The 27,633-nt window shown below is 44.3% G+C and overlaps 1 protein-coding gene across 1 annotated transcript in view; it reads right to left on the bottom strand.

The window, feature by feature from the left end:
• Positions 1–27,633, bottom strand: part of LOC104681671 (solute carrier family 2, facilitated glucose transporter member 3-like) — an 82,960-nt gene that overhangs the window by 18,280 nt on the left and 37,047 nt on the right. The window contains exon 2 of the mRNA XM_010388018.2: positions 174–266. Coding sequence (XP_010386320.2) covers positions 174–266 — 93 coding nt within the window. The remainder of the gene's footprint in view (positions 1–173; positions 267–27,633) is intronic.

The raw sequence follows: 27,633 nt of genomic DNA, 5'->3' as shown, positions 1-27,633 counted from the left end.
CAGGATGGTGTTTAACTCCTGGGCTCAAGTGATCTTTAGGCCTCAGCCTCCGGAGTAGCTGGGACTCCAGGCAGGTGCCACCGTGCCTGGCCTTGAATTCTGATTTCTTGAAACTCTACTTAAAGGAGTAACTTCCCTATTCCAGATTCTAATTCTTGTGGCCTGGTACTCACTATCTCAGGAGCATTGATGACCCCAGTGTTGTAGCCAAACTGGAAAGAGCCGATTGTAGCAACTGTGATGGCAAAGATCAGAGCTGGGGTGACCTGGAGGGAGGGAAGACAGGGAGGAGACAGCGGTCCTTAAAACTTGTGATTGGTGACTGTTTCTTATTAATTATGGAGCCGTATTAGGAGAATCTGACCTATGAGTGGTATGAAAAGGACAAACATCACATGAGATTTAGGTAATTAATGGGGAAGACGAAGGAATAGATTATACTAAAGAACTTATCTGGAGATAAGAATGTGAAGTTAACTTGGTGAAAGTAGAAAGAAAATTGGGGAAGGAAGAAGTTAAGAGAAACTGGGTTGGTCAATTTGGAAATATTTAAAAGCTTGCATCAGGTAAAGGTAGGCACAGAATGCCACTCAAGAACTGGGGGGGGGGGGGGGGGGGGCGCAGAGGACAACACAGCCCTGGGTAGGATCACTAAGAATTGATCATTTTGGAAACAAACACAGTGCAGTCTGATCTGTACCCAGACTCCACAGAAGCCCAGTGGTGGTGGTGGGGGACGGTGGTGGTAGTTTGTGTCTTCACTGCTGGGCAGCTCTTTGAGTCTCTTATCTCTCAGGGCCATGTAACCTACTGGATCTACCCACTGCATCCTGTTCCCACTTGAGTCTTCTGGTTTATTAAATACTATTCTGCTATCCCTAACCTAACCCCTGGATGGGGGAAGAAAAACACTTGGCTCACTACAAACCTAACAAATAAGACATTTCTAGCTGGGCGTGGTGGCTCATGCCTGTCATCCCAGCACTTTGGGAGGCCGAGGCAGGTGGATCACCTGAAGTCAGGAGTTCGAGACCACCCTGGCGAACATGGTGAAACCCCATCTCTACTAAAGATACAAAAATTAGCCGGGCATGATGGTGTGTGTCTGTAATCCCAGCTACTAGGAGGGGCTGAAGCAGGAGGATCGCTTGAACCTGGGAGGCGGAGGTTGCAGTGAGCCGAGACCATGCCACTGCACTGCAGCCTGGGCAACAGAGCAAGACTCCGTCTCAAAAAAAGTGAAAATAAAAAAGAGACATTTCTTAGTGGGGGGAACCAGTCATCTTCACCTTGCCTGGAATAATTCAGCTGGGGAAGTGGATAATATTTTAGATTGCCACCTTGGGGCAGCTCAATTTGTATACCTGAAGCCATCTTCTATGTCTTTTCCCACCCCCCCACCAATCCCTTCAAACTTTCCTATCTTAAATTCCTCTCCTTTCAGGTCAGACAGGGTAGATAGCAGGCTGGAAGCTTCAGTGGGAGAACTGACCTTGCCTGCAGCCTCCCAGATGTCTCAGTCACAACTAAGCATCGTTACCCTGGAGGACCCTGCCAGTACAATGCTGTCACATCTTTTCCCTTTTAGTAAAAGTCCCTTCTTTCTCCTCTCATCATTCACTATCTTTGAGAGCCTTATTTTTTTCATTAGTCTCATAACTTTCCATCCCTTCTCTTATTTTCCTTCATTTTCTTTCTTTCTTTTTTAAGTAGAGATGGGATCTCACTGTATTGCCCAAGGCTGGTCTCCAACTCCTGGCCTCAAGTGATCCTCCTGCCACAGTCTCTCAAATGCTGGGATTATTTTTAAAGGTTACAACTGGAATTCAACTGAGTCTTGAGAATCTAAAAAATGTGTTGACCTGGGCACAGTGGCTCACATCTATAATCCCAGCACTGAAGATATTTGAGTAGGAAATTGACATGATTCAAATTTTGATTTAGGATAATTCACCTAGCCCTGATGTGGAATGGATTCATTTTTGAAGAAGGGAGAAGGAGGAGGAGGGAATCACTTCCTGAAAGTGGGACGGGCCTGAGAGCTGGGATTAGGCCCTTTAGCATCAACAGGAGTGATGGATGGATGATTTAAACCCAGTTTAGACAGGAAAATCAACATTTCTCAAATGTTTTCCTTCTTAATCCTGAGGACTTATTTTCTACAGTGTTTTCAAATTCAAAGTGAACTCTGCCTCCACTAACCTAATAAAGGAAGATTAAAAAGTTGCTTTAACAAAAGTTGTTCTTTATGAGGATTATAACAGATGCAAGCAAAGTTTTAGAGCAGTTACTAGCTTTTTGTGTGTGTCCTGAAATGCCATTTACATTGTTTTATGAAAGCCCTAACCCCTAGTAACTTAGAATGGAACTGTATTTGGAGATGGGCCTTTAAGGAGGTAATTAAGGTTACATGAGGTCACTAGGGTGGGGCTCTAGTCCAATAGGACAGGTGTCCTTATGAGAAGAGGAAGAGGTATTAGGCCTGTGAATAGAGAAAAGGCCATGTGAGGACACTGAGACAGCCATCTGCTACCGAAGGGGAGAGGTCTCAGGAGAAACTAACCCTGCTGGCACCTTGATCTTGGATGTCCAGCATCTAGAACTATGAGAAAACAAATTCCTGTTGTTTAAGCCACCTGTTTGTGGTATTTTGTTATGGCAGCCTTAACAGACAACACATATATAATGTCAAGTAATAAGGTGGCATTTTGAAGAATAAAATATCAAGGTAAGGTGATAAAGGGTTGGGGCTGGGGAAGATTAAGACAGAGTGGTTAGGGTTCCTCTCTCAGTAGAGATGATACTTGAACAGAAACCTGAGGAAGTCAACCTTGGCAGTATCTGAAAACAGCATTTCAAACAGAAGGCATTTCAAAGGCAGACACCAAAGGGAGGACTCATGCTTGGCAGGGTGTCAAAAGGCAGATTTGGCAGGAGTGGAGTGAAGCAGGGGCAGAGTGGCAGGAGAAATGGTGTTGAAGACAGCTAGGAGTCTGCTCGTGCAGGACATTGTAAGCAGTCATGAACGTTCTGTATTATATTCCGAATGTGACAGACAGCCAGGAAGCTATGAAACCATTTTAGTTTTTTTGAGCAGAAGCATGACATGAGTTGATTTGTTTTTAAAAAGTATGTGCTGTTGAATGGAGAAGATGCTGAAGGAGGGTGCTGTGGTTTAAATGTGTGTTCCCTCCGAAATTCATGCAGAAACTTAATCCTAATTGTGGCGATATTAAGAGGCAGGACCTTTTGGGAAGTGACTGAGTCATGAGGGCTCTGCCTCCATGGAGGGATTAATACTCATATAGAAGGGGCTTCAGAGGCCAGGCTCGATGGCTCGTGCCTGTAATCCCAGCACTTTGGGAGGTCAAGGCGGGAGGATTGCTTGAGTCCAGGAGTTCTTATTTCCCCCTTTTGGACCACACAAGGAGGGCAACACAAGGAGACCCTGTCTCTACAAAAAAATATATATATATATACAAAAAATTAGCGGGGCATGGTGGTTTGCACTTGTAGTCCCAGCTACTTGGGTGGCGGAGGTGGGAGGATGACTTGAGCCCAGGAGGTCAAGCCTGCAGTGAGTTGTGATCACGCCACTGCACTCCAGCCTGGAAGACGGAGCCAGACCCTGGCTCAAAAAAAAAAAAAAAAAAAAAAAAAAAGTGAGATGGGGTTGCTTCAGAGAGTTTGCTCCTTGATTTTGCCCTTCTGCCTTCCACCGTGTGAGGACACAGCATTCATTCACCTAATGAGGACGGGGCAAGAGTCGCCATCTTAGAAGCAGAGAGCAGCCCTCACCAAACATTAAACCTGCAGGTACCTCGATCTTGAACTTCTCAGCATTCAGAATCGTGAGAGATACATTTCTACTGTTTATAGATTAATCAGTCTATGTTTTTTTTTTTTTTTTTTTTTTTTTTGAGACAGAGTATTGCTCTTGTCGCCCAGTCTGGAGTGCAATGGCACGATCTCGGCTCGCTGCAACCTCCGCCTCCTGGGTTCAAGCGATTCTCCTGCCTCCCGCTCCAGATCAACTGGGATTACAGGCACCCGCCACCACACCTACACCCGGCTAATTTTTGTATTTTTAGTAGAGACAGGGTTTCACCATTTTGGTCAGGCTGGTCTCAAACTCCTAACCTCAGGTGATCCAACCACCTGGGCCTCCCAAGGTGCTGGGATTACAGGCATGAGGCACTGCGCCCGGCCTGTGTTGTTTTGTTTTGTTATAGCAGCATGAACAGACTTAGAGGGTAGGGGTAGGAGCATAGAGTGGGTTGCCGATGGATTTGAAATATGTTTTCCAGGTGCAACCTACTGGTGGTCTAGATGTTGGGCACAAGAGAAAAAAAGGAGTCAAGAATGATCCTAAAGGTTTTGGCTGGAGCAACTGGAGAACTGGAGTTGCCATTTACCTCAGTCAGGAAAGCAGACAGAGACTTGAGGATCAAATCAAGACTTCTATTTTATTTATTTTTTATTATTTTTTATTTATTTTTTGAGATGGAGTCTTGCACTGTCACCCAACCTGGAGTGCAGTGGCGCTATCTCGGCTCACTGCAAGCTCCTCCTCCTGGGTTCATGCCATTCTCCTACCTCAGCCTCCTGAGTAGCTGGGACTACAGGTGCCCGCCACTATGCCCAGCTAATTTTTTTGTATTTTTAGTAGAGACAAGGTTTCACTGTGTTAGCCAGTGTGGTCTCGATCTCCTGACCTCATGATCCGCTCGCCTCAGCCTCCCAAAGTGCTGGGATTACAGGCTTGAGCCACTGCGCCCAGCTCAAGACTTCTATTTTAGATGCACTAGTCTGAGATATTGTTAGGATATGCACTAAAAATAGAGTGTTCCCTTTCTCTGTAATCCCTAGATGCCAGGAATACAAAGAAAAAAACATGTTTCTACCTTTAAATTCTCATGGTGCTGAAGCGGATGGAGAGAGACATATAAACAAATGTTTTGCTTTGTTTTTTAAGTAATAGGATTTATTGGGGGTGGGCAGTTTTAGGTTTACAGAAAAACTGAGCAGAAAGTACACAGAGTTCCCATGTGCTCCCTTAACACCCCTAATACTAACGTTTGCATCAGTGTGATACATCTCTTATATTATTATTATTTATTATTATTATTTTCTTGCACTCTGTCACCCAGGCTGGAGTTCAGTGCTGTGATCTTGGCTCACTGCAACCTCCACCTCCCAGGTTTAAGCGATTCTCCTGCCTTAGGCTCCCGAGCAGCTGGGATTACAGGCACCCATCACCACGCCTGGCTAATTTTTATATTTTTAGTAGAGATGGGGTTTCACCATGTTGGCCAGGCCGATGTTGAACTCCTGACCTTAGATAATCTGCCTGACTTAGCCTTCCAAAGTGCTAGGCTTACCTCGCCGAGCCACATCTGTCATGTTAATAATTGATGGGCTAATATTGATATATTATTATTACAAAAAGTCCATAGTTTATATTCAAGTTCATTATTTGTGTTGTATATTCTATGGGTCTGATAAATGTATGATATCATACAGAACAGCTTTATTGCTCTAAAAATCCCATGTTCCAGGCTGGGGACACTGGTTCACGCCTGTAATCCCAGCACTTTGGGAGGCTGAGGTGGGCGGATCACGAGGTCAGGAGTTTGAGACCAGCCCAACCAACATGGTGAAACCCCATCTCTACTAAAAATATAAAATTAGCCGAGCGTAGTGGCGCATGCCTGTAATCCCAATTACTTGGGAGGCTGAGGCAGGGGAATTGACTGAACCGGGGAGGTGGAGGTTGCAGTGAGCCGAGATTGTACCATTGCACTCCAGCCTGGGCAACAAGAGCGAAACTCTGTCTCAAAAAAAAAAAGAAAAAAAAATCCCATGTTCCACTTCTCTTCCCTACTCCTCCAACCCCTGGCAATCACTGATCTTTTTGTTGTTTTTACATAGTTTTATCTTTTCCAGAATGTCATACAGTTGGAATCATACATTATGTAGCCTTTTCAGATTGACTTATTTCACTTAGTGATATTCATTGAAGGTTCCTGCATGTCTTTTTGTGGCTCATTTCTTTTTATCACTGGATAATATTCCATTATATAGATGCACCACAGTTTATCCATTCACTTACTGAAGGACATCTTGGTAAGTTTTAGCAACTATGAAAAAACTGCTCTAAACAATCATTTACAGGTTTTCTTGTGGATGCAGGATTTCAACTCATTCGCATAAGTACCAAGGAGGGTGATTGAGGGACCACAGACAAGGGTTTTAAAAGTCATCTTCACTTGATCTTAGCCAAAAGGCCGGAAGCAATAAAAATCATCTTCATATATAAGTGCCAATATATAGGCAACACAGATAATTGCTTGCATGAAGTGAAGACAGTTCTTTGAATTCCTTAAGTTTTCTCTAGCAGTGCTCTAAAGCTATAAATGTCCTTCTTTCTCTGTGTAGCTATTAGTGGAACAGTATCAGCAGGATACCACCCCCCTTCCCCCACTCACAGGAAAACAGGAACACGATGACTGAAGTGCTCAGCTGACTCACATCTATTCTTCATTAACTCTTTTTCTTTTCTTTTTTTTTTTTGAGATGGAGTTTCGCTCTTGTTGTCCAGGCTGGAGTGCAATAGTGCAATATCAGCTCACTGCAACCTCCGCCTCCCGGGTTCAAGCGATTCTCCTGCCTCAGACTCCCGAGTAGCTGGGATTACAGGCATGTGCCACCACATCCGGCTAATTTTACATTTTTAGTAGAGACGGGGTTTCTGTATGTTGGTCAGGCTGGTCTTGAACTCCCAACATCAAGTGATCCGCCCCCTTCGGCCTCCCAAAGCGCTGGGATTACAGGTGTGAGCCACAGCACCCGGCCACATACATGTTTTAATATAGGCATGCAATGTAAAATAATCACATCATGGAGAATGGGGTATCCATCCCCTCAGGCATTTATGCTTTGAGTTAACCCCTCATCTTTTTAGACCCGCAGACAACTCAGCTGACCAATCCTTCCTGAGAAATAAATGTTCTTTTTACCCTTTTTTATGTCTTCCTGAGGAAGGCTGAGGGTGAATGAAGCACATTAGACTCACAATAGCTGCTGAGTAGAAAGCCTGTGGGAGGCCGGGCGCGGTGGCTCAAGCCTGTAATCCCAGCACTTTGGGAGGCCCAGACGGGCGGATCACGAGGTCAGGAGATTGAGACCATCCTGGCTGACACGGTGAAACCCCGTCTCTACTAAAAAATACAAAAAATTAGCTGGGCGAGGTGGCGGGCACCTGTAGTCCCAGCTACTCAGGAGGCTGAGGCAGGATACTCAGGAGGCTGAGGCAGGAGAATGGCGTAAACCCCGGCAGGCGGAGCTTGCAGTGAGCTGAGATCTGGCCACTGTACTCCAGCCTGGGCGCCAGAGCGAGACTCCGTCTCAAAAAAAATAAAAATAAAAAAAAGAAAGCCTGCGGGAAAACAGGGAGAATTTCCTGGAGGCATGGGAGGGGCATGCTGTAATGAGTGGGAATGTCACAGGCACTGTTTCAAAAAGAGTGGACAAAAGCCTGAGAATGCAGCTGTAAAGGCTACTGGAAGGCTCCTTGGGCAGGGGACAGGATGTGAGTCCCTGGAATAGACTCATAAAAGAAAATGGTAGCACATACCATTGAATTTACTGAGACACATGAGAAAAGATGGGAAAGTAGGAGAGTGGAAGAAAATGTGAAGACCTCCCTCCTCCCCAGAGTATGTTGTGTCGTGGGGTAGAGCGGAAAATCAATCCAAGAGAAGTAGGCATACGGACCCAAAGATGAAAAGGAAGAAAGAAACGGCAACATAAAAACACAAAAACAAAAACAAAAAACCCCCAGCAGATTTGCGGCAATATTGTAAACCTGGCCCTCTTCCTGAACCAGTGAGCCACGGTTTCCACTTCCCTTTACTGTCATCTTGCTGACGTCTAGAAGCTGAAATATCATCATCAGCTCTACATGAGGGGCTAACCTCTGGATCTACTCATCAGATGCTCATCAGATGTTCCAGTTACAAAACTGAACGTCTTTAATAGCGCTGGGGCGGTTAGAATGGAAACATTTCAAGAAAAAAATTGTCTTCTAGTAGTGACAGAATTGAGGGTGAGTTCTTCCCTTCTTTATTTATGTCTTCTCCTTTATTTTTTCTTCTTTACTGAAGTACACATACAATAAAGCAGATAAAAATGCACTAATCTGGAGTTTACAGTTGGGTGAATATTTACATCTGTATTCACAGGTACAACCATTACCCGGATCAAGATCTAGATTCTTTAACATTTCTTGCTCCTCAAAAAGTTTCTTTGTGCTGGTTCCAGTCTATAGCCTCCCTCTCCAGAAGAAACCACTATTTTTACTTCTGCCATCATCAATGAGTTTTATTGTTCTTGACCTTTAAATGGAACCATAGAGTATGTACTCTTTTTTTTTTTTTTTTTTGAGACGGAGTCTGGCTCTGTCGCCCAGGCTGGAGTGCAGTGGCTGGATCTCAGCTCACTGCAAGCTCCGCCTCCCGGGTTTAGGCCATTCTCCTGCCTCAGCCTCCCAAGTAGCTGGGACTACAGGCGCCCGCCACCTCACCCGGCTAGTTTTTTGTATTTTTTTTTTTTAGTAGAGACAGGGTTTCACCGTGTTAGCCAGGATGGTCTCGATCTCCTGACCTCGTGATCCGCCCGTCTGGGCCTCCCAAAGTGCTGGGATTACAGGCTTGAGCCACTGCGCCCGGCCAGAGTATGTACTCTTTTGTGCTCAGATGTTTTTTTCACTGAGCGCAGTGTCTATGAGTACTATGTGGTGGTATTGGCAGTTCATTCCTTCTTACCGCTGAGTAGTATTCCACTTCTGGCTATGCCAACATCTATTTATCTATTCTCCCACTGATGTACGCATCACTGTTTCTAGTTCGAGCTATTATAAACATTCCTGATATTTGCTCAATGTATGAATTCTTTTCTCTCGGGTGTATACTTAGGAATGAGATTGCTGGGCTGCTGTTTTTTTTTTTTTTTTTGGCAGTAAATAATAAATTCCTTATTTATTTATTTATTTATTTTAAGACAGGGTCTCACTCTGTCGCCCAGGCTGGAGTTCAGTGGCACAGTCTCAGCTCATTGCAGCCTCCACCTCCCAGGTTCAAGAAATTTTCGTGCCTCAGCCTCCCAAGTAGCTGGGATTACAGGCGCATGCCACCACGCCCAGCTAATTTTTACATTTTTAGTAATGAGGGGGTTTCACCATATTGGCCAGGCTGGTCTCAAACCCCTGACCCTCAGTTGATCCACCCGCCTCAACCTCCCAAAGTGCTGGGATTACAGGTGTGAGCCACCACACCCGGCTATAAGTCGCAAATTCTAAGCAAAAACAAGTGAGCTACATCTTTGTCTTAATATGCATATGGTATTTTAATAATGTTTTTATACATTATTTCAATTGATCCTCAAAACTTTTGTGGGAAGTAAAGTAGTTAATCTTATCACCATTTTATGGGTATAAAAACTGAAAGATAATTTAAATGACCAATTTAAGGTCAGAATATTAATAAGTTGTGAATTATGATTAGAAACTGCATTTTCTGGCCACTCGCGGTGGCTCACGCCTGTAATCCCAGCACTTTGGGAGGATGAGGCGGGCGGGTAATCCCAGCACTTTGGGATGCCAAGGCGGGCGGATCTCCTGATCTCAGGAGTTTGAGACCAGTCTGGGCAACCTGGCAAAACCCCATCTCTACTAAAAATAATTAGCTGGGCGTGGTGGTGCACGCCTGTAAACTCAGCTACCCAGGAAGCTAAGGCAGAAGAATAGCTTGAGCCTGGGAGGTCGAGGCTGCAGAGAGCCGAGATGGTGCCACTGCACTCCAGCCAGGGTGACAAAGGCAGACCTTGTCAAGAAAGAAAGAAAGAGAGAGAGAGAGCGCAAGAAAGAGAGAGAGAGAGAGAGAGAGGGCGGGCCGGGCGTGGTGGCTCACGCCTGTAATCCCAGCACTTTGGGAGGCCAAGACGGGCGGATCACAAGGTCAGGAAATCGAGACCATCCTGGCTAACACAGTGAAACCCCGTCTCTACTAAAAATACAAAAAATTAGCCAGGCGCAGTGGCGGGCGCCTGTAGTCCCAGCTACTCGGGAGGCTGAGGCAGGAGAATGGCGTGAACCCAGGAGGCGGAGCTTGCAGTGAGCCAATATCGCGCACTGCACTCCAGCCTGGGTGACAGAGCAAGACTCTGTCTCAAAAAAAAAAAAAAAAAAAGGAAGGAAGGAAGGAAGGGAGAAAGAGAGAAAGAAAAGAAAGAAAAAGAAGAAATAGAAATGCAAAGTCAAGCCCCTTGTATCCCCTCAGACCTCCAGAATTAGAATTACTGAGAGCAGAGCTCAGGAATTTGTGTCTAACAGGCTCTCCAGGTGGAGGTCAAAGGAAACAGTGGAAAAAGGAAGCTAAAGTTGGAGGGAAAACTGATCTAACCAATTTATTAACAGATATATGAGTATATAGTTTAAAGATCTCTGAGCAGAATTGTTCCATTGCTTTAACTCACTCGGTAACCCTTCCCTACATGAAACAAATCCCATTATTGGTAAAAAAAAAAAAATATATATATATATATATATATATATATATATATATATATTTATCCTTATTAAGTCTTTTATCTAACATTCTGGTCCTAAATGATGGTGGATAATATCATTTCAAGTTGTTTTTTTTCTTTATTTGTCTTTTTTAAAGGCCATTCCAAGTGTATTTCATGTACCACTTAAAGTATGGTGTCCAGAACTAATCTTAGTGAAAAAACTATAGTATATCAAAAGAAAGACCTGGTGGTTACAATGTGAATATTCATAATTTTTTTTTTTGAAAGGGAGTCTCGCTCCGTCACCCAGGCTGGAGTGTAATGGCGTGATCTTGGCTCACTCCAACCTCTGCCTCCTGGATTCAAGAAGCTGCAGATAGAATCTAGCTAAACATAGAGAGTTTCAAGGCAGTGTTTATTTTTCCTCATCTGCCTCCCTGAGTCATTTCTATCTCCAAGGAATGAACCAGTGGGAGGTTATAAAGGGGTTACCTTCACTTCCTTATTAGTTCCCACTTTCCTTTCTTGCCTGTCATCTTCTGACATGCACAGAAAGGAACCTCCCTAGGACAGCCAAAACCTAGAAATACTTCCCTTAGACACAACCCTTATGTCTTGACTGTTCTCCTTCCAGCTCTTCAATATTTGTATCTCAGCTTGTCTTTTTTTTTTTAAACAATTCCCTTTCTTGTTCTTTTTTTTCTTTTTTCCATTTGCCCCAGGTAGCCACCAACTTAATGCTCCTATGTCTATTCCATCCTCTTTTCCAGTCTCTCTTACCTAAGCATCCTTGTACCTGTCCACCCTAGCCAAACATTTTGCTTTTCCTTGGTTCATGTTTGGGTCTGGAACATACAGATACAGTCAATATAAAATTTAATAAATGACTAGCTGATTAAATAAATCTCTAGCTCTAAATATAAAAGCATTGAGATCAGGAAACATTACTGTTCTCTATCTTAAAAAATAATAAAAACGTAATAAGTAAAAAAGCATTAGGAAAAGATCATTTTTGCCACTAGATTCTAAGTGGTAACATAGAATTTGAAAAATCAGAAGCATGTGAAAAGAGTGACTTAGTTGTATCTGGGTATGGCTGAGAAAGAATTTTTCTCTCCTTTCATCTTTTAATCTCCATCAGACCTTACTCCTCTCAGGTAGCCTGAGAATGAAGCTATTTACTTTTGTCTCATCAGTTCTTCTTTGATCCTGACAGCTGCAGTCAATACAAAAGAAATGCCACAGCCCCAGGAAAAGATTCCAGTGTCCCCACATGGAGGACGTGCAGAGGACAGCATCATTCTTTGTCTCCCACATTCTTATCTACCTGGTGACAGGACAGTGACTTCTGCCCCCATCTCTCTCACTAATAAGTAACCAGTCAATATGATTAGTATAGCCTCATTCCAAAATAGCTACATGTCTCACTAGGGTTCTTTATTTTTATTATTTTTATTTTTTTTATTTTTGAGAAGGAGTCTCGCTGTGTCACCTGGGCTGGAGTGCAGTGGCCGGATCTCAGCTCACTGCAAGCTCCGCCTCCCGGGTCTACGCCATTCTCCTGCCTCAGCCTCCTGAGTAGCTGGGACTACAGGCGCCCGCCACCTCGCCTGGCTAGTTTTTTGTATTTTTTAGTAGAGACGGGGTTTCACCGTGTTAGCCAGGATGGTCTCGATCTTCTGACCTCGTGATCCGCCCGTCTCGGCCTCCCAAAGTGCTGGGATTACAGGCTTGAGCCACCGTGCCCGGCCTCACTAGGGTTCTTAAAAGATAAGAACAGAGCTTCTAGTTTAAGTTGTATTGTATTACGTAGTTTTTAGAGATGACAGAAGAAAAGCAGGATTACTTACCTCCTCAAGAAAAACCTTACAACTGCAACAAATGAATAAACATGGGGAAGAGAAACAAAAGGCCAGAAAGGAAAATGGGATATGGCGAGAGTATAATTTTTCTTTAAATAACAGTATATGAACATAGTGTCCAAATTTAATCACTAGGCACTGTTAATATTTTAAAAATTATGGAGATTGAGAATGGTGACAGAAAAATGTAAACTTTTCCATTTTACAAAAGTGGAAAAAAGCAGCGCTTCATTTTTGTCCCACTAAAGTCTAGAAAGATTATTCAGAGATGATTTGTATGTACTAAAAGAAGAGAGCAGTGGAAGTGGAATTATTTCATTAAGTTTAAAACTTATCTAACTTTTTCCCATAAAGTTAATAAATTCAGAGAAATACCATAGTCCTAAACATAGGTATTACTGACATTTGGGGCCAGACAATTACTTGTCACAGAGGCTTGTCCCATGCATTGTGGAATGTTTAGCAGAATCCCTGGCCTCTCCCCACTAGAAGCATGTAATCCCTTTCCTACAATCATGACGACAAAAATATCTCTAGACATTGCCAGATGTCCACTGGGAGCAAATCACCGCTGTTTGAGAACCATTGCCTCAGACACCATGCACCTTGATTTCAGCAAGACAGCTCAGAAAATCTCCAATGAGATCCTCTGCAAAAGGCTGAAATACCTCACCCATCTGACACTCAACTGTTTGGGAAACTCATTTATTTTGTATATAGTCTAGACGAAGCAAAGAAAAAAGAAAGGTTTTCTCGCTAAAATTCAAAGCATAACTCATAGAAAGGCTTTGGTCTCCTCAGGAAGCACTTACTCTCTCTCTCCTTTTAAATTATTACAAAATATCCCAAACACACAAAGCAAAATGTTAACATCTGATAGCTTCAACTGGTTATTTGATTTCCAAATCCAACAATGGATTAGATGAAAATAAGAAGAGACAGGAACACTGACACGCTAATGACAATAAGAAAGAAAACAGGGCCGGGCACGGTGGCTCATGCCTGTAATCCCAGCACTTTGGGAGGCCGAGGTGGGCGGACCATGAGGTTAGGAGTTCGAGACCAGCCTGACCAACATGGTGAAACCTCATCTCTCCTGAAATTACAAATATTAGCCAGGTATGGTGGCACGCGCCTGTAATCCCAGCTATTCAGGAGGCTGAGGCAGGAGAATCGCTTGAACCTGGGAGGTGGAGGTTGCAGTGAGCCCAGATCGTGCCATTGCATTCCAGCCAGGGCAACAGAGAGACTCCATTTCAAAAAAAAAAAAAAAGTTAGCCAGGCATGGTGGCACGCCTGTAGTCCCAGCTACTTTGGAGGCTGAGGCAGGAGAATCTCTTGAACCCAGGAGACGGAGGTTGCAGTGAGCCAAGATCTCACCACTGCACTGAAGCCTGGGTGACAGAGCAAGATGCTGTCTCCAAAAAAGAAAAAGAAAACAGATAAACTGTAAAAGGCAAACATATTTCTGAAAGAATGGCAAATCCGAGGGATGATAGTCCTCCATTTTGTGTATGATTATTCTGGTCACGTTAGTCCTTGGCATCCTACCTTATATGGCATATGACCAACCAGGATGATAACATGTCTGGAAACAGGTCATGAAGGACAGCTGGAGAAACTAGAATTGTTTGTTTAGCTCAGAAAATAGAAGATGTTGGGAGAGAATGTGATAACTATCTTCCAATATTTAATGTGCTTAGAAAAGTGTGTACTTTTCAGGAACCCCAAATGGAAATGGGCATCAAATCTATATAACATTTATAGTTACCTTAGTGTAACAGCAAGAACTTTCTGATAACTAGAGCTATCCAAAATATAATGGGCTGTCTTGAAAGTTAGTTAACTTTTCCACTGATGGCTTTTCCCCTGACTTCCAGAATTATATATCACTTGATCTTGGCCAAAAGGCTAAGAAGCGATTAGAATCATCTATCTATAGCCTGTCTTAGTTGTACCTGGGTGGTCAAAAAACCTCTCAAATTACACCTAGCCAAAGGAGAAGTCCTGTTTATCTTTCAAACCCCCAAATCTTTTCCTTCTCTAGTCTTTCACATCTCCGTAAATATTTTATCAATATTCACCAAATTGCAAAAGCCAGGAGTTATTCAGGATTTTTCTCTTTCCCACATCTTCCATATCTAATCCACCAACAAAAACTGTTACCTTTATCTCCACAATACTCTTAGATTCCTTCCACTCATTCACGTCTGCTACACCATACTTGTCAAAACCATTATAGACTGTCCCTTGATCTATTGAAGTAGTCTCCTAATGAGTCTCACTGATTCCTCTCTCTTCTTTCGTTTTTTGTTTTTTCGTTTGTTTGTTTTTTGAGATGGAGTTTCGCTCTTGTTAGCCAGGCTGGAGTGCAATGGCCCATGAGTGCAATGGCTCACAATGGAGTGAAATCTCAGCTCACTGCAACCTCCGCCTCCCAGGTTCAAGCGAGTCTCCTGCCTCAGCCTCCCGAGTAGCTGGGATTACAGGCATGCACCACCACACTCAGCCAATTTTGTATTTTTAGTAAAGATGGGGTTTCTCCATGTTGGTCAGGCTGGTCTCGAACTCCCGACCTCAGGTGATCCGTCCACCTCAGCCTCCCAAATGTGCAGGGATTACAGGTGTGAGCCACCGCACCTGGCCACTAGTTAATGATCTTCAGCAGTAACTTCCAAAGGAAACATGATTTTTACTCAAAGGTTAAAGCACTCTTACCCACATTCCATTGCAACCACTCTGCTGAAGCTTCACCTGCAAAAGACATTGCCCACTATAAATCTCAACATGGATATCTTGTAAGCACTTCAAACTCAACATGTCCAAAACTGATCTTCCAAAAAAAGGCCGGGTGCGGTGGCTCATGCCTGTAATGCCAGCACTTTGGTTGGCCAGGGCAAGCAAATCACGAGGTCAGGAGTTCGAGACCAGCCTGACCAACATGGTGAAACCCTGTCTCTACTAAAAACACAAAAATTAGCTGGGCATAGTGGCACACGCCTATAATCCCAGCTACTCGGGAGGCTGAGGCTGGAGAATTGCTTGAACCCAGGAGGCAGAGGTTGCAGGGCCGAGATCAAGCCACTGCATTCCAGCCTGGGCAACAGAGTAATACTCCGTTTCAGGATGTGGGGGGAGGGTGGGGGAGGGGAGGGGAATTGTTATCTACACTCTCATCTTGAACTTTCATTTCTTCTTATTTGCTAGTTCCAACTGCATTGATACTTTCTCAATTCCTCAGGCACACCAAGCTCTTTTGTATCTCAGGGCCCTATATATATGTTCCCTCTGACAAAAATGTTATTTTCTCCCATGGCTAGCATATTCTTTTAGACCCCAACTTCAGTGTCACTACTTAAAAAGACCTTCCCTAAACACTCTTTCTTTTTTTTTTTTTTTTTGAGATAAGTGTCTCTCTGTCTCACTGGAGTGCAGTGGTGTGATCTCGGCTCACTGCACTGCAGCCTCCGCCTCCCAGGTTCAAGCAATTCTCCTGTCTCAGCCTCCTGAGTAGCTGGGACTACTGGTGTGTGCCATCACATCTGGCTAATTTTGTATTTTTAGTGGAGACGGGGTTTCACCATGTTGGCCAGGCTGGTCTCCAACTCTTGACCTCAGGTAATCCTCCCGCCTTGGCATCCCAAAGTGCTGGGATTACAGACATGAGCCACTGAGCCTGGCCCCTCTGTCAATTTCTATTTTAAGTTCTTCATTCCTTCAATACCCAGCCTGGTACCTGTTATAGAGTAGCCTCTCAATAAGTGTAGAATGAATCAATGGTGTTGTCATACAATGAAATACTATGTAGCCATTAAAAAGAACGATATATCGCAATATATATTGATGTGAAAACATCTAGGTATATATTATTATTATTTTTTGAGACGGAGTTTCACTCTTGTTGCCCAGGCTGGAGTGCAGTGGCACAATCTCAGCTCACTGCAACCTCCGCCTCCCAGGTTCAAGTGATTCTTCTGCCTCAGCCTCCCGAGTAGCTGGGATTACAGGTGCGCACCACCATGCCTGGCTAATTTTTTGTATTTTTAGTAGAGATGGGGTTTCATCATGTTGGCCAGGCTGGTCTCGAGCTCCTAACCTCAGGTGATCCACCCACCTCAGCCTCCCAAAGTGCTGGGATTACAGGCACGAGCACTGTGCCTGGCCTATTCATTGTGTGTGTGTGTGTGTGTGTGTGTGTGTGTGTGTGATGTGTGTGTGTGTGCATACATATACATATATATGTTTGGTTTTTGGTTTTTTTTTTGAGATGGAGTCTCGCTCTGTTGCCCAGGCTGGAGTGCAGTGATGTGATCTTGGCTCACTGAAAGCTCTGCCTCCCGGGTTCACACCATTCTCCTATCTCAGCCTCCTGAGTAGCTGGGACTACATGCGCCTGCCACCACACCCAGCTAATTTTTTGTTATTTTTTTAGTAGAGATGGGGTTTCACTGTGTTAGCCAGGATGGTCTCGATCTCCTGACCTCGTGATCCACGCCCCTGGCCTCCCAAAGTGCTGAGATTACAGGTGTGAGCCACTGCACCCGGCTTATTCATTGTATATTTTTAAAAAATAATGTTGGCTGGGCGCAGTTGGTTGATACCTGTAATCTCAGCACTTTCGGAGGCTGAGGCGGGCGGATCATGAGGTCAAGAGATTGAGACCATCCTGGCTAACAGTGAAACCCTGTCTCTACTAAAAATACAAAAAATTAGCCGGGCGTGGTGGCGGGCCCTGTAGTCTCAGCTACTCGGGAGGCTGAGGCAGGAGAATGGCGTGAACCCAGGAAGCGGAGCTTGCAATGAGCGGAAATCACACCACTGCACTCCAGTCTGGGCGACAGAGCGAGACTCCATCTCAAAAAAAAAAAAAAAAAAAAATAAATAAATAAAAAAATAATAATATTTGGCCGAGTGAGGTGTTTCACATCTGTAATCCCAGCACTTTGGGAGGCCAAGGTGGGCGGGTCACCTGAGGTCAAGAGTTCGAGACCAGCCTGGCCAACATGGTGAAACCCTGTCTCTACTAAAAATACAAAAAGTTAGCTGGGTGTGGTTGTGCATGCTTGTAGTCCCAGCTACTTGGGTGGCTGAGGCAGTAAAATGGCTTGAACCTGAGAGGCAGAGGTTGCAGTGAGCCGAGATCGTACAACTGCACTCCAGTCTGATGATAGGGTGAGACTCTGTCTAAAAAAAAAAAAAAATTAGAACAACACAAATGGAAAAAATATATAAAATTAAGGACATTCTCAGATGCCTATTCAATATCAAGTTTAATTGTGACTAACAAGTTTGAGAACAGGCAGGCACAGTAGCTCACGCCTGTAATCCCAGTACTTTGGAAGAGGCAGGAGGATCACTTGATGCCAGGAGTTAGAGAACAGCCCGGGCAGTAAGCAAAATTTCATCTCAGGTGTCGTGATGCGTGCCTGTAGTCTCAGCTACTAGAGAGGTTGAGATGGGAGGATGGCTTGAGCCTAGGAATTTGAGGTTGCAGTAAGCTATGATCACAGCACTGCACTCGAGCCTAGGCAACAGAGAAAGATCTTATCTCAAAACAAAACAAAAACAGAAAAAACTTTTGAGTATGTGTATACACATGTATTAGCACACATATTATGTAATGTACCTATATATAGATGAATATAGACACATATTTTCTGCTTGTATACATGTATAATTTTTGTTTGTTTTTTGGAGACGGAGTCTTGCTCTGTTGCCCAGACTGGAATGCAGTGGTGTGATCTCAGCTCACTCCAGCACTGCAACCTCTGCCTCCCCAGTTCAAGCAATTCTCCTGCCTCAGCCTCCTGAGTACCTGGGACTACAGGCGCGTGCCACCATGCCTGGCTAATTTTTTGTATTTTTAGTACAGACGGGGTTTCACCAGGTTAGCCAGGATGGTCTCGATCTCCTGACCTCGTGATCTGCCCACCTTGGCTTCCCAAAATGCTTGGGATTACAGGTGTGAGCCACCACGCCCAGCCCTACAGGTGTAATTTTACAAAAATGACATTATATAAACATATATATCATTTCAACATTTTTACATTTTTCTCACCCAACAATATATTATGGACATTATTTACATCAGTACATTCAGATATGCTGCACAATGGTAAGTGATATGGTAGGGAACACTATAATTTACCATCCATTTAGGTCGCTTTGCTATTACAAATAATGCTGCAATAAACATATTTGTGCATTTATCCTTGTGAATTTCTTTTATTTATTTATTTGTTTATGTATTTTGAGATGGAGTCTCACTCTGTCGCCCAGGCTGGAGTCCAGTGGCACAATCTCGGCTCACTGCAACCTTCGCCTCCCAGGTTCAAGTGATTCTCCTGCCTCAGCCTCCAGTGTAGCTGGGATTACAGGTGTGTGTCCTCACACTCGGCTAATTTTTCTACTTTTAGTAGACATAGGGTCTCACTGTATTTTCCAGGGTAGTCTCAAACCTTTAGGCTCAAGTGATCCTCCCGTCTCACCCTCCCAAAATGCTGACATCACAAGTATGAGCCGCTGTGCCTAGCCTCCATATCCTTGTGAGTTTCTGAGGTCATTTTGTTGAAAAAACTTGTAGATATGGGATTGCTAGTTCAAAGGTAGGTGTATTTTAAATTTCAAAAAGAATTGCTAGACTGCCCTCTCTTAACGAGGGCAATTTTTATTCCTGCTATTATAATTATATAAAGAATGCTTTTTTTGTTATAGCCCTGCCAAAACTGATATTAATCTTTTTTTAATTGTGCAAGCTCATAGGTGATATAGAATATTACTTCTATGTTGATTATCAGCAAAGTATATTCACACATGTTCATGTTTTTGCTGTGATTGTTAACATTTGCGTGGTTTGCTTCCTCATACAAGATACTCACCATTACTTCAAAAAAAGGCAGTGGCAAAAAGTATGTTTAGAATGGTCTTTTTTTTCTTTTCTTTTTTTTTTTTTTTGAGACAGGGTCTCGGTCTGTCACCCTGGCTGGAATGCAATGGCACAATCTCGACTCACTGCAACCTCCAGCTCCCAGGTTCAATCGATTCTCCTGCCTCAGCCTCATGAATAACTGGGATTATGGGCTCCCACCATCACGCCCGGCTAATTATGTAGTTTTTGTAGAGACAGGGCTGCTCAGACTGATCTCAAACTCCTGAACTCAAGCGATAGACATGCCTCGGCCTCTCTAAGTGCTAGGGTTCCAGATGTGAGCCGCTGTGCCTGGCCCTAAATTTTTTTTTTTTGAGACAAAGTATCTTGCTCTGTCACCTAGGCTGGAGTGTAAGGGCACGATCTCAGCTCACTGCAACCTCTGCCTCCCGGGTTCAAGCAATTCTCGTGCCTCAGCCTCCCAAGTAGCTGGGACTACAGGCGCCCACCACCATGCTTGGCTAATTTTTTTTCTTTTTGTAAAGAGGTGGTTTCGCCACATTGGTCAGGCTGGTCTCAAACTCCTAGCCTCAGTTGATCTGCCCACCTTGACCTCCCAAAAGGCTGGGATTACAGGATTTCATTTTTTCATTCCATTTCATTTCATTATTTCATTTCATTTCTTTCAGATGGAGTCTCGCTCTGTTGTCCAGGCTAGAGTGCAGTGGCGTGATCTCAGCTCAATGCAACCTCTGCTTCCCGTGTTCAAGCAATTATCTGCCTCAGTCTCCCAAGTAGCTGGGATTACAGGTGCTCACCACCACGACCGGCTTATTTTTGTATTTTTAGTAGAAATGGGGTTTCACCATGTTGACCAGGCTGGTCTTGAACTCCTGACCTTGTGATCCACCCGCCTCAGCCTCCCAAAGTGCTGGGATTACAGGCATGAACCACCGCATCCAGCCAAGCATCTCGCTTTATATATAGCTTGGGAAATCAATGAGCATCATCCACCCAGTAAGATGTCTTCATCACTTCCCAGAGTAACCCCTTGATTCCCACTCTGGACATTAGGCATTTCATCTTTACATCCTCTTGACACAGTTACGTCAATTGCAATTTCTTTTCAGGGGGCAGATAAAACAAAAGCATGCTTCCTTCATTTGTTTTCATTTTTTATTTATTGGAGATGGGGTCTCCCTATGTTGCCCATAGTCTGGTCTCTAACTCCTGAGCTCAAGCCATCTTCCTGCCTCAGACTCCAAGAGTGCTGGGATTACAAGCATGAGCCACTGTGCCCAACTCTCTGTTTTTTGATGACCACCCCCTTGCTCCCCAAATGGCTGTATCAGCAAGTTGGGAGCTTAAGAAGAAATTTAAATAGGCTATTACTACCCCTGCAGCCGCCTATTCTCCTCAACCAGTGTGATGCCCCCCTTACCCTAAATGCTTACACATTTACCACTGCTTCTTCCACAAATGCTCCTTTTTTTTTCTTTTTCTTTATTTTTGTTGAGACAAGGTCTCACTCTGACGTCCAGGCTGGAGTGCAGTAGCACAATTTCAGCTCAATGCAATCTCCACCTCCCAGGTTGAAGCGATTCTCCTGCCTCAGCCTCCCGAGTATCTGGGATTACAGGCTCACACCACCAGCCTGGCTAATTTTTGTATTTTTAGTAGAGATAGGATTTCACCATCTTGGCAAGGCTGGTCTCGAAATCCTGACCTCAGGTGACCCGCCTCAGCCTCCCGAAGTGCTCAGATTACAGGTGTGAGCCACCACGCCTGGCTTACAAATGCTCCCTCTGAATGCACCAGCCTCACAACATGAAGTAGACTTTTAAAAATCGTTTTATAATTAGCCATACCATATTGTGAAAATTTTTATATTTTTAATGCAAAACCAGACATGTAAAATTCTGACTAATTTGGTTACACGTTTTTAACAAAGTCATTTTCCAAATCTTTAGCTTTCGTGGGTTTTGTTTCCTAAAACTGATTTTCTTAAGAATGTGCCTGACCAGTCGTAGTGGTGCATGCCTATAATCCCTGGTGGTTGGGAGGCTTAGGCGGGAGGATCACTTGAGGCCAGCAGTTCTGGGCTGAAGTGCACTTTGCACGTCAGGTGTCGACACTAAGTCTGGCATCAATATGATAATCTCCCATGAGCGGGGGACCACAAGGTTACCTAAGGAGAAGTGAACTAGCTTCTCCACAGAGCACGGCCCATATAAGTCCCGTGCTGATCCATAGTGGGATGGCACCTGTGAATAGCCAGTTATGGCACTCCCGCCAGAACAATATAGCAAGACTCTGTCTCAAAAAATAATGTGTGTGGTTTGCTCATTTTTCTTTTCTACTTTTCACTACTTTCTTCTACTTTGCGAAAGAAAAGCTATCTCTAACCCACGTTAAACTTTTACTGTGGTGCAAGATGCACAATTTAAGAATGCACAGCCGCTGTGGAAGAGCACTATTGACAGCATCGATGGAAATTATTAAATGGAGCAGCACCCTACTTTAGCCAAGTGTGATTATCTGTGGACGAATGACATCAGCATCTTTAGGGAGTCTGTTAGACATATAAATTCTCAGCCCCACCCCAGGCCTGCTGAGTCAGACTTTCAGCAGAATGGGAACAGGAAATCTATATTGACAAGCCTTTGCAGTGGGTATTAATGAGGGCTAATTTTTTTTTTTTTTTTTGAGATGGAGTGTCACCCTGTCACTCAGGCTGGAATGCAGAATTTTAGAAGGATCAGTTGGTAAACAAACCCTAAGTAAAGTTCCAGAGTATATCTGTCTTAGAATTAAGAAGATGGTTGGGCCAGGCATGGTGGCTCACGCCTGTAATCCCAGCACTTTGGGAGGCCAAGGCGGTGGATCACGAGGTCAAGAGATCAAGACCATCCTGGCCAACATGGTGAAACCCCATCTCTACTAAAAATACAAAAATTAGCTGGGTGCGGTAGCACATGCCTGTAGTCCCAGCTACCCAGGAGGCTGAGGCAGGAGAATCACTTGAACCCAGGAGGCAGTGGTCGCGATGAGTCAAGATCGTGCCACTGCACTCAAGCCTGGGTGACAGAGCAAGACTCCGCTGTCTCAAAAAAAAAAAAAAAAAAAAGATTTTTTTTAATTTTCTTGGCCAACATGGTGATACCCCGTTTTTACTAAAAACAAACAAACAAACAAAAATTAAAATTAGCCTGATGTCATTGAAATTAGCTTTGGTTGTCATAGCTAAGGAATCATTAGCCAATCCAAGATCACAAAGATTAACATTTATGTTTTCTTCTAAGAGTTTTATGGTTGTAGCACTTTCATCCATTTTGAGTTAATTTTTATATATCGTATGAAGTAAAGGTCCAATTGCATTCTTTGGCATACGGTTATCCTCTTGTCCATTTACCGTTTGTTGAAAAGACTATTCTTTCCCCCATTGAATAATCTTGGTGCCCTTGTCAAAAATCAGTTGAACAGGCTGGGCATGATGGCTGGTGCTTGTAATCCCAGCACTTTGAAAGGCCGAGGAGGGCGGATCACCTGAGGTCAGGAGTTCGAGATCAGCCTAACCAACATGGTGAAACCCTGTCTCTACTGAAAATACAAAAAGTTAACCAGGCGTTGTGGCGCACACCTATAATCCCAGCTACTCAGGAGGCTGAGGCAGAAGAATCACTTGAACCCAGGAGGCGGTGGTTGCGATGAGCCAAGATCGTGCCACTGCACTCAAGCCTGGGTGACAGAGCAAGACTCTGCTGTCTTTTTTTTTTTTTTTTTTTTTTTGAGACGGAGTCCGCTCTGTCGCCTAGGCTGGAGTGCAGTGGCCGGATCTCGGCTCATTGCAAGCTCCGCCTCCCGGGTTCACGCCATTCTCCCGCCTCAGCCTCCCGAGTAGCTGGGACTACAGGCGCCCGCCACCTCGCCCGGCTGGTTTTTTGTATTAGACGGGGTTTCACCGTGTTAGCCAGGATGGTCTCGATCTCCTGACCTAGTGATCCGCCCGTCTCGGCCTCCCAAAGTGCTGGGATTACAGGCTTGAGCCACCGCGCCCGGCCGACTCCGCTGTCTCAAAAAAAAAAAAAAAAATAAAGAAATTTTGGAAAGGAAGTGATAGTCAGTGTGAGGTGCAAAATGTACAGGTTTTGCAAGGAGCCCGTTTATTATAAATGACCAGGGCTAGGGTATTTACCATGGGAATAAATGACTGGGTGGACTGGAAAATGAGATGATTGGAAATGAGTGGAAAAGAAACTGAAGGCCAGCCGTCTCCATGTATCATGGAATAGCCTAGACTGATGACAGTAGGAGTGGTGTAAACCAAGAAAATCAATCAGGCTTCTAAATTTTCAGAGAATGTGGGGAAGTGACCCAGGAGATCAGCAGATTATTACAATATCCTGATGCCACGCACTTAAAAGGAGCTGAGTTTTTAGGGGGTCAGCAACAGTTTGAAGTAGACAAAGAACAGCATCATAAGAGTTACAAGCGAAATGCTGAACCTACCCTGTAGTACTTTCAGAGAAGTGAGATCCTCTAACTTGAAAGATCAGGAAGGGGATCATGGGAAACGTGGCATTTATATGGACCATGAAAGATGAAAAGAATTTTGAGAGAAATAAACTTGGAAAGGTAACTACAGGCAGAGAGATGCTATTACCAACCAAAGAGCTGACACTGCTCCGCCCACCTGGTGCTTCTGCAAATCGGCCTCCAGAGCCCGTTGCTATGGTGCTAATAGCATCCTTGGTATTACCAGAGCTGGTTAGCAGTTGGCCACCAGGTGGCAGTGTATATCTTTGCGCCATCCCTCCCAGTACTGCCCCTGGAGAAAAACTGGAAGTGAGAATTAGCATAGGTACAGTTGAGGTGGCTTGTGGATGGTGTTATTTAGTTAGACCTGAAGAAGCAAAGCCCTCGGAGAAGAGGATACATTTGGGAACATTTAGGGAAAAGATCATGGAGAAGATAAAAGGAAAGGAAACTGCTTCAGGGCGAGAGTAAAATGAGGTCTAAAAAGTAGTAGAGGGCTCTTAGAGGGAAAGCCGTGTCCTCCAGGCCGTTCCTTGAGAAACTAGTTGGTCAGGATAGCCACACCGCCCTAGGCTTTACAAAACTCCGGAAATAAACTCTTGGATCCGGAGGTGACAATTCACTGAATGAGGATTACCCCAACCAGCCACAGCATGAAATCCTTGGAGAAGGTGTGTGCTGACTTGATCAGAGGCACAAAGGGAAAGAATCCCAGCTTGAAGGACCAGTTCGAATGCCAAGACTCCATAAATCACTGCAAGAAAAACGCCTTGTGGTGAGGGTTCTAGGATTTGGGATCATTTCCAGATGAGAACCCACAAATGACTCACTGCCTCACACAGTCCTTCTGAGGTTGTTAAACAGATTGCTTCCATCAGTATTGAGTCAGGAATTGAGGCCGCTCACCACTGCACTTACTTGTTAACTTTTTTTTTTTTTGAGACGGAGTCTCGCTCTGTCGCCCGGACTGGAGTGCAGTGGCCAGATCTCAGCTCACTGCAAGCTCCGCCTCCCGGGTTCACGCCATTCTCCTGCCTCAGCCTCCCGAGTAGCTGGGACTACAGGCGCCGCCACCTCGCCCGGCTAGTTTTTTTTTTTTGTATTTTTAGTAGAGACGGGGTTTCACCGTGTTAGCCAGGATGGTTTCGATCTCCTGACCTCGTGATCTGCCCGTCTCGGCCTCCCAAAGTGCTGGGATTACAGGCTTGAGCCACCGCGCCCGGCCAACTTTTTTTTTTTTTTTTTTTTTTTTTCTGAGACGGGGTTTCACTCCTGTTGCCCAGTCTGGAGTGCAATGGCGCATTCTTGGCTCGCTGCAACCTCCGCTTAAACCTCTTGGGTTTAAGCAGTTCTTCTGCCTCAGCCTCCTGAGTAGCTGGGCTTACAGACATGTACCACCATGCCCAGCTAATTTTTTACTTTTAGTAGAGACGGGGTTTCTCCATGTTGGTCAGGCTGGTCTCGAACTCCAGACCACAAGTGATCCAGCCGCTTCGGTCTCTCAAAGTGCTGGGATTACAGGCGTGAACCACCGTGCCCGGCATCAACTGTTTTCATAAAGTAATTATCAGTTCTTTAAAGAAAGAAGCAGCCAAAAGGAAGAACCAAAGAGAGGGGAGATGTGAAGATACACAGTGCAAGGTGAGGAATAGGCACCAGAGCAACATTGGAAGAGAGTTTGGAGCAAGTCTTTTTTTTGGGGGGGGGGGGGGTGCTTGTTTACTCCCCATAATAATTTTCAAAAACTATGTATTTCCCCTACACATTTTTAAGTTGACATCTAAGAATTTGTTTATGTTTAAGTAGCTTCCAGGGATTAATTTCTGCTGTTTATTATCTGGTATACATGCTTTCAGTGCCACTGCTAGCTTTTCCAGTGCTTTTGTGCAGATTAGGCAAAGGTGCCCTTCTGGGAAAAAGCAGGTTTTCTAGGAATGGTACTCTTGTGTAAAGAAAAATGTGCCCCTTCCTCTGGATGAGGAGGAGAGCCTGGCCAGTGGATTGCAGCCTCTACTTATTCCACGAAACTGCACAACTAAGTTTCAGGCCTCCACTTGTCTCCAAAACTATATAAACCATACATAAAAGCTTTGTCAACTTTAACTTAAAAAACAGGCCATGCGCGGTGGCTCACACCTGTAATCCCGCTATGGCCCACAAAGCCTCTATCTGCACAAAGAGTCAGCTGACCCAGGCTCTACTCGGATAAGCCTTCAAACTCTAGGGTATTTTCATATGCTGTTTCCTCTATCTGAAACACTCTTTCTCCAGATCTCCTCGTGGCTGGCTCTTTATGTATTCTGGTTTCTGCTCAAATTTACCGTAAAGAGACCCTCCTGACCACACCACAGGCATATCTCGCTGTATTGCACTTCGCTTCATTGCATTTTGCCCCTATTGCGCTTTTTTACAAATTGAAGGTTTGTGGCAATCCTGTGTTAAGCAAGTCTATTGGCCTCAGTTTTCCAACAGCATGAGCTCACTTTGAGACTCTGTGCCACATTCTGGTAATTCCTGCAATATTTCAAACATTTCCTTATTATTATATCCCTTATGGTGATCTGTGACCAGTGATCTTTGATATTACTATTGTCTTTGTTTTGGCATGAACCACAGCCACACAAGACAATGAATGTGGGCCAGGTGCGGTGGCTCCCGCCTATAATCCCAGCACTTTGGGAGGCGGAGTCAGGCGGATCGGGAGGTCAGGAGATCCAGACCATCCTGGCTAACACGGTGAAACCCCATCTCTACTAAAAATACAAAATATTAGCTGGGTGGTGGTACATGCCTGTAGTCCCTGACGCAGACTGACGCAGGAGAATCTCTTGAACCTGGGAGGCGGAGGTTACAGGGAGTCGAGATTGTGCCACTGCACTCCAACCAATAAAAATAAAATACAATAAATCTAATCAATAAGTACTGTATGCATTCTGACTGCTCCACTAACTGGACATTCCCCGTTTCTCTCTCCTTCTCTCTCTTCTCAAGCCTCCCTATTTCCGGAGACAATAATATTGAAAATTAGGCCAATTAAAAACCCTAAATGGCATATAATTATTGAAGTGAAAGAGTCAAACATATCTCACTTTAAATCAAAAGCTAGAAATGAGTAAGCTTAGTGATAAAGGCATGTCAAAAGCCAAGATAAGCCCAAAACAAGGCTTGTTGCACCAAACAGGTAGCCAAGCTGTAAATACAAAGGAAAAGTTCTTGAGGAAAATTAAAAGTGCTACTCCAGTGAACACACAAATGATAAGAAAGTGAAACAGGGGCCGGGCATGGTGGCTCACACCTGTAATCCCAACACTTTGGGAGGCTGTGGCAGGTGGATCATCTGAGGTCAGGAGTTTGAGACCAGCCTGGCCAACATGGCGAAATCCCATCTCTACCAAAAATACACAAACTAGCCAGGCATGGTGGTGTGTGCCTATACCCAGTTAATCCCAGCTACCCAGAAGGCTGAGGCAGGAGAATCGCTGGAACCCAGTGGGCAGAGGCTGCAGTGAGCTGAGATTGCGCCACTGCACTCCAGCCTGGGTAACAGACCAAGACTCTGTCTCAAAAAAAAAAAAAAAAAAAAAAAGAATAAAAGAAAGAAAAGAAAGTGAAACAGATGTTTGCTGATATGGAGAAAGTTTTCGTGGTCTAAATATAAATAGACCACTAAACATTTTCTTAAGCCAATGCCTAATCCAGAGCAAGGTCCTAACTTTCTTTAATTTTTTTTTTTCTTTGAGATGGAGTCTTGCTCTGTCGCCTAGGCTGGAGTGAGTGCAGTCGCGTGATCTTGGCTCA

Source organism: Rhinopithecus roxellana, chromosome 10 (assembly GCF_007565055.1).
Source record: "Rhinopithecus roxellana isolate Shanxi Qingling chromosome 10, ASM756505v1, whole genome shotgun sequence".
NCBI lineage: Eukaryota > Metazoa > Chordata > Mammalia > Primates > Cercopithecidae > Rhinopithecus > Rhinopithecus roxellana.
The sequence above is the reverse complement of the archived record's forward strand: the minus strand, read 5'-3'. Positions and strand labels throughout refer to the sequence as shown.